Genomic DNA, 13370 nt, shown 5'->3' with positions numbered 1-13370 from the left:
CTGACATGACTGCTGTCATAATATCAAAGTATCACATAGCCAAAAAATGTGCTGTCTGCCCTGCTGCTTATATTTATGAAATCCTTAGTATATGATACTGTACATTGAAAAGACATTCTCCTAAAGCCTCTAGGACTAGCATTAAGAAATCACGCATAGGGTGGCAGTAATATGAGTGGTACTTTTGGTGAAGTAGATTTTTCTTAAAAGTGAGATGGAAACCACATCTTAATTTAAGAAAGGTATATATTCTTAAAGGTGCTGAGACTATCAGTGTGTTTCCGATTACCCTTTCAGTAAGGCACAAACAAGTATTTTCCCTAGAAGAGAAGCAAGTTTAAAGTAGCTACAATTACAAAATATTTCATGCATTGTGATTAATTTGAGAGACTTCTTACTTGGTCCCACTTTAGTAATTCAAATAATTGATATTTTTGTATGAAAAATGGTGCTATTCTTTCTCCATTGATGCTTTTTATAAAGTGATGACTAATTTAGCTAAGGAAATCTTTCTTTTTATGCTGTTCTGTTACATACTTTGTTGTTTTGCTCTGAGTTGTGCAGCTATGCTGTCAGCTGCAGGTGCTGTTGCACATGTCCACAACATAAATCATTGTAGAATGGGCAGACAATTTCTTACATATCTAAAAACTCTTATGTGGCCAAAGAAAGTTTCAGTTTATCCTTGAAGTAAATAAATTACTTTGAAAGACTGAAAATACTAGGGTCTTCTGTTTCTGCCCCTCACGGTCCTCCTACCTCTGCCCATACTGGTCCCCATCAAGACAGAAAATTAAATGTAACTGTCACTTTTCTATTAATCATTTAAAAAAGGCAAAGTCTTTTTAAGTCATGATAATGCTATGGTATTTCCTTCTATATAACACCACTTAGATTTTGTTATTGAGAATTCTGTTGTAATTGTCTAAAAGCATTTTCTGTACTGAGCAGGTGATGTCTGTAGGGATAACCACACACAGACTTGATAAAAATTTTCTTGTTTTGTCATTTGTGTGTGCATATATGTATTTACACATATTTATATGAGACTCTCTGGGGCTGGATATGTTGACTCTATCCGTTCTTTTAACCTGAATGAGGGGTGAGGGGGAGAGAAACTTCAGTCCTGGAAGAAAATGACCAAGGTAGAATAGAACATATTGGACTTGATGACTTTGAAGGAATCACGCACTCTTACGCTCTGCCGTGCATTTCCTTTGCCGCAGGCAGAACGCTCTCACATGGCTGCTGAACAGAGATATTTTTCTCCACTTTGATTTAACGGTTATGCCAATTCCGTGGCCTGCTGCAGTTCAGGATGGAGGTCTGAGAATTTGTGCTTCTCCACCTTCCTTTCTTGAAGTTGTGTGATAACTGCCTCTCGTATGAAAAAAGGTACTCTATCCTTTTGGAAAGAGTGGCTTTCCTTTTAGGGGCAGGAGGGGGGTTTCAGAAGGGGCTTTGGGGTTTTTTGTTTTTGTTTTTGTAGTCCACCTGTTTCAGTTTTGGAAAATGTAGGGTGTCCTAGCGCTTTTTCCCTGTATGGCAAGGGACAAGCAGCTTCTGTAGAACAGGCCACTTCTGTACCTTCAACTAGAGAAAATGGAGAGAAATGGCAGAAAAGGGCTTGTAGGAAGAGGTAGACTTGTCTTCATTCAGGTATGAAACTGGGAACAGGACTGAAAGCATGACTGCCAAGCTCTGAAAGCATGCTTGCGCTTTCATTGTCTCTGGGTCTGAGGGTTGATTAGGAAAATGTAATTATTCAGCATTAATTGGTTTTTTTCCATGTTGTTTTGTCTATGGAAGTGAAATATAAATTGATGAAGTTGACACTTCCGCAATTGCAAATACACTTTGCAATCTATAATTGTCTCATATTGGTTAGGAATATCTAATTATGTGACTTCCAAAGTTCTAAGTTAACTTGCATGTTTGTTGTAATTGAGGAAAGCTGAATATCTCACACAGGTCTTAATTGTCATAATTTCCTTATGTGTCCTAATGTAAGCAGAGTTTATTGTGTTTTACTAGTGTATTTTACTTAACAGTATTTATAAGATTTTTATCTCCTAGGGATGAAAAAATGGTGTATGTCAGCAAAAAATTGATGTTTGGGAGCCAGTATAAGAAGTAAAAGTTTTGAGCATTTTATATGCTCTACAATATGATACAGAGGCTGTTTGCCAACTGGCTTCATTTTGAAAACTGTTCTGGTTTATGAATGGTTTGCTTGATTTCTTCCTCTACTATGCTAGTTTTAATTAAATAGGTAGAGCTTTCAAAATTGGGGATAATCTAGACTGATTTTTTTTTCTTTACTGTCAAGTGTCAGGTTCTGTTTGCATTATTCAATAAAGTTACCTGTTGCCAATCACCAGCCATTTGTCCCCTAAAATGATTATTTGTGAAAAATTAGTACTTTGACTTTAGTTCTGAATGTGTTTGGCAAAGGATAATGATGGTAATCTGCTTTTAAGTCTCTTCAGAGTGATGAGAAATGGCACACACTGTAACATTTAAAAAACAAAAAAAACCCCAACCAGCCAAACCACCCTAAAACTGGAAAATATGCCAATGAGATATTGTTACCAAAGTGTCCAGAGAGCTGATGAGTGACACATTTGGAGTGGGTGATGAAACTTGACTTCAAAGGAGTGGCACGGATATCTTTTTTTATTAATGTAAACCCGTGACAACGCTGAACTTCAGAATTATTTTGAGCGCTCCGGTCTTTGCACTTCGCCGATCAGTGGGTGCCAATGCTGAGTTAGTAATGCAGAGGGGAAGAGCTCATGCTTTGTTTTCCCGGTTAGTGTCAAGTGTCGCAGTGGTGGCTTCCTTGAGCCGTAACTAAGCTAGAAGATTTTGAGAGTAACATACTGACGTTGGGGTTGACAGGTCTTACTGGTATTTATAGTTTAAAAGTTTTGAAAATATTATTAACTAGTATAGCTAATTAGGCATATAGGTATCTGCCGTTCTTAAAATATTAGGTTTTTGGAAGGGTAAAAGTTAGTTGCTTTGCGTGTGCAAGAATTATAACGTAAGCCGTGATGATAATTCAGTAGTGGAGCATCCCACAGCAGTATCTCTACTCTGAAGATGGAAGAACCTTAAAGCTTATCTTATCAAGCTTAAGTAAATTTGTATTCATACCTTTTTATATAGTTATTATTGCAGTCTGTGGTTTTAATCTAAGATTAGGAGAATGTGACTGTTCTATTTAGTTATTTGACAAATAAAATAAGTGCTTTTCTTGCTGCAGCCAATCTGTGTTTTCGCTAACAATACGCGTATATTTGATATTCATGCTAACTCAAGAGATGTATTTTTTTTTAATATAAGTATGCCAAAATTATCATACCAATATGCACAACACTCTTGAAACTTTTTTTTTTTTTTTTTTTTTAAGTTCACTACTAGACAAAGTATGTTTCAAGTAGTTTAAATATAGAGTAGTACTCTGCACTTTGACCCATACAAACAAACTTTTACTCTACTGGAATGCCAGACTGCAGCCACCTGGTCTCTGCTCTTTGACAAGAGCCTGTTCACATGGTTCAGACAGTGGGATCTGAACCAGTGAGGGGGAACCAGTGACTTTTCTTTCCTTCTCTTCAAGGAAGTTTTCGCGAAAAAGTTTTATGTAAACTGACTAAAGAGTAGATCTTTCTCAGGCAAAGCTTGCAATAGCATTATAGCATTCTAGTTGTCTTCAGCTGTGTATTGATGGAAATCGTGGAACTTCCCTGTCACTTATACACATGAGTTTTAAGAGAACAGGATGTCTACTAAGTAGTCTTTATAAATTGGTCAGACTTGCAGTTGCAAGTTTCCAGTACTCCTAGTCTGTTGGTAGCACAGTATTGATAGTGTAGCAAAATCTACCGCACGTTTGTTTTTCTTTCCATTCATTTGTCTTTGTGGGGTTGGTTGTAGCAAGAGAGAGGATTAAAAGTTAGCATAGGTAAGGAATCAAGGGATAGGGTCAAAAAAAAACCCCAAAACCAAACAAAACCCTAAGATTGTTAGGTAATAGTAGCTGGTATGCAGCCAGTAGCTATGGTTCGAGATGTGCAGTGTATTGATAAGAAGGATGTCTAAATTAGACTGAGGCTATTGCATCCAAAAGCCTTACTTTATATTGGCTTGAATCTCTGTGTGAAAATGTTATCTCTTCTTAGCCTGGATCTTGAAAACCACACTCCATTTTGCTTGTGAATGAAAGTAACGTTTAAATGCAGGTCTTGGAAGTCCAGTTTTAGGGAATATTCTAAATTGTGAGATAAATAGTAGACTTGTTTTGTCAGCTTGGGAAGGAGATCTGATCATCTTGTGCCAATGTTTTTTCTTGGCTTCATGCTAGTTTTTGATGATGGTGATGAAAGGACCTTGAGACGAACTTCGTTATGCTTGAAGGGTGAAAGGCACTTCGCAGAAAGTGAGGTAAGACAATGATAGACATGCAATGAAAACGAAGTAGTTAGTTTATTTTTTTTTTTTTATAATAAGAAGAAATTGCAAACTAATTTTGTTTCCTCTTTTTGCATGTAGACACTTGATCAACTGCCACTAACCAATCCAGAGCACTTTGGAACTCCAGTTATTGGGAAGAAATCTAATAGAGGAAGAAGATCATCTCTTCCTGTGTGAGTTTCGATAGTGCTCCGTTGCTTTCCTTTCTTTTAGTGTCCTTTGCTAAAACTGAAGTAGTACCATTGAAGCTGTAATGGTCTGAATGCTGTATCATGTGAGCTGTGTGCACAGCTTCTAGACTTCAGTAATTCAGTTCATACAGACGTGTTCATATGTTAGCAGTATTATGAAATCGATGGGGTTTTTTGCTTGTAGTAGCTTTAAGAATGTTTATGCTTCTTTCGTATAATAGGAACTCGTGTCAGGAAATGTAGGGTTTTTAATCTTTTTTATACTGCACAAGTAGGAAAAAAAGGTGCTTTTAAATTTCTGGGGTAGAGACCGTTTCTCTTTGTTTCATGTCTGTGCACAATCAAATCCTGATTCATGCCTCCAATTCCAACATGATGCTGTTGTAAAATATTACTACTTGGAAAGAATTTCTACAAAATTCCTCTTACTAAGTAAGTGCACTTAATATTTAAGTGTGTTTCAAGCAATTTCAGCTCTTGAAATTATAATTTTGTTTTTGAAGCTTTGCAGAATGGGAAGAAAGATCTTTTTGTAAGTTGTATTTGCTTTCAAATATTAACTTCAGACAAAAACTTAAAAATATGCTGTGTTTTAATAATTTAGTACTGAAGATGAAAAGGAAGAAGAAAGTAGTGAAGAGGAGGATGAAGATAAAAGGCGTCTCAATGATGAACTGCTTGGCAAAGTTGTGAGTGTGACTTGTAATTCTGAGAAGGCAGACTGGTATCCAGCTTTGGTAAGTTACTTAAGACGTTGACATCTCTGGTGTCATACTACTCCTATCTTTTTGGACAAGAGTGTCACCTGACTTGTTACATTGTTCATATAGTGCTTTTCCTGGATCGGATGGTTTGCAAACTTCACAACTTACAGCAAAGTTGTGACTGTAGTCAGGCTAAGCTCTGCTGCCCATATTTGCTAAAAATACAAATATTCTACAGTAACTATGAAGAGTAGGAGAGCAAAGATTAACATTTATGTATAAGTTGTAGTTTTATGGCTCTTAAGTCTTTCAAAACTGCACATAAATGATTGGTATGTAACAATATTTTTCTTCTAAAAATAAGATACATTAGGACTTGCACTCCCAGGCAATTTGAGCAACTAGATTTATGAATTTTAATTGCAGTAGAGTTTTTATCTTTTTGTATTTTTTCTTTAGACTTTCAATTTTAGGAAATACTAGTTCCTTTCATGCTTGCATTTCCATAAATGGCCAACTACTCTAGCAATAGGGGTTGGTTATTATTTTTATTTGACTGTCAGTGTAGGATATAGCTGTTCATTGCCGTTGCTGATAAGAAATATATATTGAATAAATTCAAGTACAAGTAGACTTGTACTGTAGACACTTTGAAGATTCTTTATACACACAGAAAAGTTTACAGATCCATATTAAAAGTTGCTTTCTTTAGTAAACTTTTTGGTGTTGTCAGACAAGCTGAATACGCATCTTCTGTCATCCGTCAGAGACGCGTTTGTTTAAAAAAATTATTGGGAGTGTTAAACATGCAGGTTCGGTTCACTAATTTTTGCAGATTTTATTAACCTAACTGTATATTCTGTAGTCTTTTATTTTGAGTCTTCATGGTTAGCTGGAAAAAGCTTAGCTGTTACAATCTTCTAAATTAGTTTAACATCTTAATTCCCTGTGTGAATCCAGGGTAAAAAGATAACTAACTACACAGGCCAGTTGTCTTCCCTTCCTTGGAAGAACATCATGGTGTAATGTAGGGTGAATAGGTGACGGTGACTTACCCAGCTGTATGTATCTCAGTTTAAAATATCAAAAGTGGTGGTGTTGTACATGTTCTGATTGTTGTATATCCCTTTACTAACAGCAGATTTTAACTTAACATGGTTCTAACTAGGGAATTAAGCTACTGGAGGCCATGTACCTGTTCTGTTCTCTGCTACCTGAGAAACAGGAACGTCTTATCTTGATATTTGGAGTAAAATTCTGACTCATCTGAATGGGGTGGCACAGCTTCCACTGAGTCCTGGTAGATCCCACAGTTCATCTGCATTTGACATTTTCTGTCTGTATATGGTCTAGAGCAAAGTGTAAACTTGTTCTATTTGTGGTAATACAAATACTGCAAATGCATTTTTATCACCTTTTTAGACTTTTAGAGATGGTACTGCTGTGGAAGGATGTGCTGGATTCCACACTGGCTCATATCATCCACCTCTCAAAAAAAAAAAAAAAGCAAAACCAACTCTACTACTTACCTCTCAATTTGAACGCCAAAGAACAGAAGCTGGTATAAAATAAGTGGGTCTGTGAACTTTTAAATTGATGCTTTAAACAGGTTTTGTATGAACAAGAGAAAAAAAGCAGAGTGAATAAACAGGATCCCATGATGTCACCCCAGTAGAATAGTTTTTGAGTTTACAAATGAAATTGCAAACTTTTCTGGCTTGTACATAACAAGTAAAGTTAAAAGTCTGAAGTAAACTACTTCTTGAAACTTGTCGTTGTTGGCCTTGGTAATATAAATTGGAGTAGGTTTCTTTTCTCAGAAGGGGAAATTATAATAGAAGAAACAGGAAAACAGCAGTTTTCCTGCCGTCCATCTTTCTTTCCTTTCAAGATCAGCTTTTTTTTTTTTTTTTTTTTTTTTTGCTTAAAAAAAGTGTTTTATTTGAAACTTCAGGTTGTGTCTCCCAGCTGTAACGATGACGTCACAGTGAAAAAGGACCAGTGTTTAGTTCGATCCTTTGCAGATTCCAAATTGTAAGTAATAGCTTCCTTTCATTAGATGTATATGGGAGAAAAATGCAACAGTAATTACATATTGCTTCTGAAGACATTATATTTCTTCCAAAAGGAAAGGGTACAATCTTGTGTATTGTTCGTTGTATGCATCTGTCATTCATAGTCCATTTCCAGCTAACTTCTTCTGTGCTTACTCGCCTACCCTTACATTGTGTGTACAGATAGAGTTCACTGGATTAATACAGTTTCTGGTGTTTCTTCATTTTAGAAAAATCAACAACTTTGGGGGAAAAAACCCCAGGTGTTAACACTTCAGATTATTCCTGTTCTTTGAAGTGGGAGTTTTGGTTCTAATTATTTCCCTTAATGTCTTAATTATTACATCTTTATGGGTGTCTGTTGTAGTAGTTTGGATATCTGATTGACTCATTAATTCCAGTGCCCAGATGTCCGTGGCTGTTTAAATAGCAAAGTTTAGAAGTGTTTAATCTACTGGTTTTAATAAAAAAGTGATTGTAAAGTAACTGTTTAATGAAAATTTTTACAGAATCTGAACCAAGATTCCTGTGAAAATAAAGAAAGATCCTCCTAGTCCACCCCCCCGGAAAGGGGGAAGAGGAGGGGAGACAGAGATGTGTGTCCTACTTAAGGAATAATATATTCAAAAGAATACAAAGACTGTTGTTTAAAGCTGTTTCCCTTTGTTTCTCTTTATCCTTACTTAACGCATCTGTCTCAGCATATTGTAACTAAAAACTTCCTTGCCAAAGGCCAGCTGTCACCCCTCTTTCTCTCTTGCTTTCAAAGTGAACAATTTGTGATTTTTAATAACCATGATTATGAGTAGGATGCGAGTACTTGATTACTGAAATGTATTTCAAGTAACTGAAGACTTAATTCATTTTGGCCTCTTAAGGTAGACGTGTATCATCAGCCTTCTAGAGAAATCTGGTTCTTTATATCCTGAAGGTAGAATGTTATTGGAAAAGCATGCAGACTTGCTCTGTTTTACTTTTTTTTCCCCATAGTATTATGGCTTTAACTTCAGAAAATGGCGGCCTCCAATTCCTGAGGTTTTACTCCAGTTTTTCTGAAATAATGAAAGAAGAAAAAAAATCTTATTCTAATAACTCACTTGTAAGGCTTTCCTTGCAGGTTGGTTAGCATTTCTATTGTAGTAATTCAGTAACTGAATATTCAGTATAACTTTACAACAGAGCAGCTTCCATATATTTTGCTGTGAGAACACTTCTGTAATTTAAAAATAAAAATCAACTATTTATTAATGCAGATACGTGAATTTGGCTTCACTGTTTGTGCCAACAGAAATGTATTTTGAAAGAAACAAGCCCTGTATTTTCTTCTTAGCTAGAGTGCTGTTTTAGGTAGCAATTGTTGATTGATCTGAGGATTTTCAATTTAGAAAATGTTTTTTGCCTATGCAGAGTATTTTACCTTCGCAAATTTCTGCAGGTTAAACATTTAAAATAAAGAAGCTTTACAAACTTTTCTTAATTGTTTAATTACAAGGGTTCTTTTAGTGTCTGAATTTCAAAGGAAGATTGGAAACTTATTCTGATTTTGAATCGTGCATTAGGACCTACAACAACAAATGCCTTATGCATTTGGTTGTTGGAAAGAACCTTGAAAGTGAATGATAAATCTTGCAAATTTTAGAAATCGCTGCTTTTCTAAGTCAAATGCTTGCTTTACTGTGATTTAAAAATAATAATGGAACACTATTCTTTTTCAGTTACTCAGTAGCAAGAAAAGACATTAAAGAACTAGATGTTCAAAACTTACCAAAATCTGAGTCCTCTCCTAAAAAAGGTAAATTAGAATAAATTCTAGGCGTTTATAAAAAGTAATCTCGGGCAATAGTACTTTTAACTTGCAGATAAATGATGGCCTGTTGATTTCTGATAATTGCTCTTGGATATTTCGCAAACAATTTTAAATGTGATAAATAAGAGAAACTTTGGGTATAGCTGCCTTATTATTAAAATAGCACCGAGTAGAAGTGTTGTTTATTTGATTTTTATTTCCTTCTTCTGATCCACTCTAAATTCATGGAAAATGAATAGAATATTTTCAGGTAGAGTATTTGAAATGTCATTGAACAATGGAATATATGGTTACCTCTCCTAAAACCGAAGTTTTTTGCTATTGCTCAAAACTTTTTGCCTTTACCTTAAAAATACTCAGACGGCAAGGTGTAAACTTCATTAGAACAGCCTGCCTGTGATTAATGTTTGATTTAAAAGTATAATTACAGAACTTGATTTCTGGACGGATGGATGATGTGGCTACAATAATCCATCTTTGTAGTAAGCTTATAAAAGGCCAGATTCTCACTTTACGTAAATAATTTTTAAACTTACAGTGTTGTTTCTCCCAATTAGACCTCAAAACACAAAATTTGTTAAGGAGAAATAATTAAAATGTATTTATTAAAAAAAGAGGCAACAAAACCCCCCCACTCAACAACAACAGTTCCTCCAGTTTGAGTAAAGGTGTGGAACAGCTCCTTAACAAGTAAAGATTTAACATGATACTCACACATGAGAGCTTGAGGCAGTTTTGGTTGCTTCGTGTAATTCTGAATGATTTCACATATACTTTCTTCTTAATAACTGTTTCACAGTACAAGAACTTTAGAATAGGCAAAACCAGGTTTAAGATAAATTGAAGAAAGAGATTTTTTTTCGTGCAGAATGTGATTGGGTTGTGACATTCATTCCCATGAGGGAATATTGTGGAACCGAAGGTACTAATGGTTTCAAAAAGAGTTTCGACAACTTTCTGGACGTTACTGTTGTCAGCAGTTATTAAAAACTGGTGCCTTTTTTTCTCCAGCAGCACAGTGAATGGTTCATTGCAATGTGTCCCTCTTTTGGGTATTCTGATTCCTCTTTATTAAAGTTTATTATTGTGTCTAGGGGGCATGTTTCTTAGGGTTAGCTGGGTTTGTTTTGCTTGGTTGTTTTCCCCCTTGGAGCACCTCTTCAAGGAAAAGAATTCGAGGTATTCCCATTGCACAACTGTGACTTCTCCCCATCCCATTACTCCCTTACTCATTAGTGTATTTTTCCTCTGTTCCAAACATTAATGTAACATCTCTTTAGGCAGTGCTCTTAAACAAAACATCTGAATTTTATTTGCAATCTAAACTTTAAGACATGAAGATCTTTTGAAAAGAACAAAGGAGGTCATGGTACTTGATGTAACTGATGGGTCTCCGGTTTTTAAATAGCTTTGTTACAGGATTTGTCTCTTTCATACAGAAACAGAACAGTTCACAGTTGCATAGAATATATGTGGCTAAGTACAGGTGTTTACAGTTTGGTACTGTTTACATACATAGGTGTAAATCTTAGCAGTGTTCATGGGGACCCATGTGTAGAAAAACAACTGGATGCTGTGTGTGGGATGGATGTTCTCAGCTCTAAACTTCTTGAGTTACTGATACTTTGGTTTTAAAGATTAAGTCTACACACTTTACATTTCAAGACTGTCAAAAGTTTAAAATCAAGTATCTGTTTTATCACGTATTTCCATTTTTGGTTTAAGTTGGCGTTGTAATTTACAAGAATGTGAAAAGGAAATTAAAAATGCTTTGTGACTGCAAATGCTGCGGATGAGGTAAAACCAGGGCCCTTTCTTCTGTAGGGCTACAGGAGGCCAGCATGTTTCTCAACACAAAGGGTGTTCCTCGGAACTGGAAAATGGACATAAGTGAAATTCTGGAGTCCTCTAGCAGCGATGAGGAAGATGGAGCTGCTGCAGAAACTGATGAAGAGGAAGAAAAAAGAGAAGAGAAAACCGAAGAAGTAGTGGTAAGTCTGGGCAATTTCAGTCCTTCTCCAAAGATAATTGAGTAACTTGCATGCCTGAAGGTCCTGCACTTTCCAACATTTTACTCTCAGACGTAGGTTACTCACTTCAACATCTTTCAGACCTGTTCATCTTCCCTTTGCTACAGCCGTCTTCATTGGGATTTGTGAGCAGTGGCAGATTGCCTCCTATTACCCAGTGCAGAAATTGGAGACAAATCTCAGAAATTAAGAATTCAAGGCAGAGAAGAGTGATAGAAAGAATCTGGGTCAGAAGGAGAGACATAACTAAAAAAATTGATGCTGAGCCTAATAGTAAACCAACCTTAAATAAAACTTTGTATTTTTCTTTTGTACTTTATGTGTAGCTTATATAAAAAGTAACTTGTTTCTGAAAACAGTAGTTTGTTTAAAAAAAAAAGGACAAACCATTAAAGTGGAAGCAGTAGGCTGACTGAAAGTATGAGATGACGCACAGTGCCTAAGATGCTATTTAAGAGCAGTCCAGGATTTACCTTTGTAACTGTTAGGTTTTTCTCAACAGCAGTATTACCGGTTGGGAATCATAGAATGATATAGAGTCATAGAATCGTTAAGGTTGGAGAGGACCTCTGGGATCATCGAGCCCAACCTGTTAACCTAACTGCGTGGTCTACCTCTAAATGGTGTCCCTAAGCGCCGCACCCACACGGTTTTTGAACACTTCAGGGACTGTGGTTGCACCGCGTCCCTGGGCAGCCTGTTCCAATGCCTGACCACTCTCTCCATGAAGAAATTTTTCCTAATATCTAATCTAAATCTCCCTGGCACAACTTGAGGCCGTTTCGTCTTGTCCTGTCGCGTGTTACTTGGGAGATATGCTACGGCGTGGATGGACTTTCTGTCTAATATTTACAGTAAAATGTTTTTCTGCATTGGAATACTTTGAGTGGCTTTTTTTCCGCAAAGTTAGCCAGTGTCTTCATGTCATCAAAAACGTATTTACAGAATTGCCTATTATTTCTGCTACCTGTTTTTAACCTCGATGTTGTATTTAGAAGTGTGTGTGTGTGGGGGGGGTGTTGGTTGTGGGATTTGTGTGTGGGGGGGGTGTTGGTTGTGGGATTTGTGTGGTGTGTGGTGGTTTTTTTTTTTTGGTGCGATTTTCACAGTACGCTCGGAAACGAATATTCCTTTCTTTCCATAGACCAAAAAAAAAAAAAAAATACGAAGTGAAGTTAGTCTCCCGAGGAAGGTCAAACCCCGTTTCCCTTTCGCTTCCCCCGCAGCCCGCCGTTCCCCTCAGCCCCTGCCCGGAATGGCCGTTCGTGCTTGGAGGCGGCCTACAGCGTTGCCGCGGCAACCGGCTGTTGCTGGGCAGCGCGCATGCGCGGCGGCGGGGTTGGGGGGGCGGGCGCTGGCGCGGAGGCTTGGCCGGCGGCCAGGGGGAGGCTTGCCAGATGCTTTGAAATGGGCTGTCTCTTTTCTTTGCCTTTCATGTAATGTCTGATTTTTTTTTTTTTTTTCCCCTTTAATTTTTTTTTTTATATGGAAGAGAATGTAAGTAATGCCGTATAACTGCGGATGCCGTGCAGGGAGAGAGAAAGCCAGCAAATATTTGGAAGTCAGGCTGAAATATGTCCAGGCAGTGGGCAGATTAGATAGAAAGGAAGTAAAACCATTTTACATTTGAAAGAATGCAGCTCCTAGGTAAGGATTCTGTGTTTTAATCTGTAATGTTAACATGGTCGTTAAGAATGCGGATTTGACTTAGATTTCTGATCTGGGAACTGTCTGGTGGAGCATGCAGCCAGGGTAGATCCTTCCAGGTAAAAAAAAAAGACAATAAGAATCTATTTTTAGGTGTTAATTTTATGCCTTGATAACAGTGCTCTGGAAAATGGAGTAGATGTCTGTGTGAGAATAATGGTATGATTAGGTAAATATCAGGATAAATGTGTGCAGAATATAAAATCCTCTGGGTTTTTTCCTCTGTTTGCAGTGAAAAGGACCGAATAGGCCACATTTTGCAGGGTGTGAACTGTTGCAGTCTGTATTGGTCTGTTTGTATTAACGTTGGTTAAAATTGCAGAATATCAGTCAGTAAAAATCAAGGATTGCTATACTAGTTTTCTAGTATCCATTTTTAATATCATTTTTCATGGCTA

At 36.8% G+C, this 13370-nt stretch overlaps 1 protein-coding gene across 8 annotated transcripts in view; it reads left to right on the top strand.

The window, feature by feature from the left end:
• ARID4A (AT-rich interaction domain 4A) overlaps nucleotides 1–13370 on the top strand; it is a 51385-nt gene that overhangs the window by 14173 nt on the left and 23842 nt on the right. For all 8 annotated transcript variants that reach the window (XM_087748010.1, XM_087748013.1, XM_087748015.1 and 5 more), the window contains exons 6-11: nucleotides 4370–4449; nucleotides 4558–4652; nucleotides 5275–5407; nucleotides 7329–7408; nucleotides 9144–9220; nucleotides 11060–11226. In XM_087748010.1, coding sequence (XP_087604136.1) covers nucleotides 4370–4449; nucleotides 4558–4652; nucleotides 5275–5407; nucleotides 7329–7408; nucleotides 9144–9220; nucleotides 11060–11226 — 632 coding nt within the window. The remainder of the gene's footprint in view (nucleotides 1–4369; nucleotides 4450–4557; nucleotides 4653–5274; nucleotides 5408–7328; nucleotides 7409–9143; nucleotides 9221–11059; nucleotides 11227–13370) is intronic.

The sequence above is a fragment of the Nipponia nippon genome, unplaced genomic scaffold, assembly GCF_047370975.1.
Source record: "Nipponia nippon isolate SJK-2023a ecotype South Korea unplaced genomic scaffold, ASM4737097v1 scaffold_11, whole genome shotgun sequence".
Taxonomy (NCBI): domain Eukaryota; kingdom Metazoa; phylum Chordata; class Aves; order Pelecaniformes; family Threskiornithidae; genus Nipponia; species Nipponia nippon.
The sequence above is the reverse complement of the archived record's forward strand: the minus strand, read 5'-3'. Positions and strand labels throughout refer to the sequence as shown.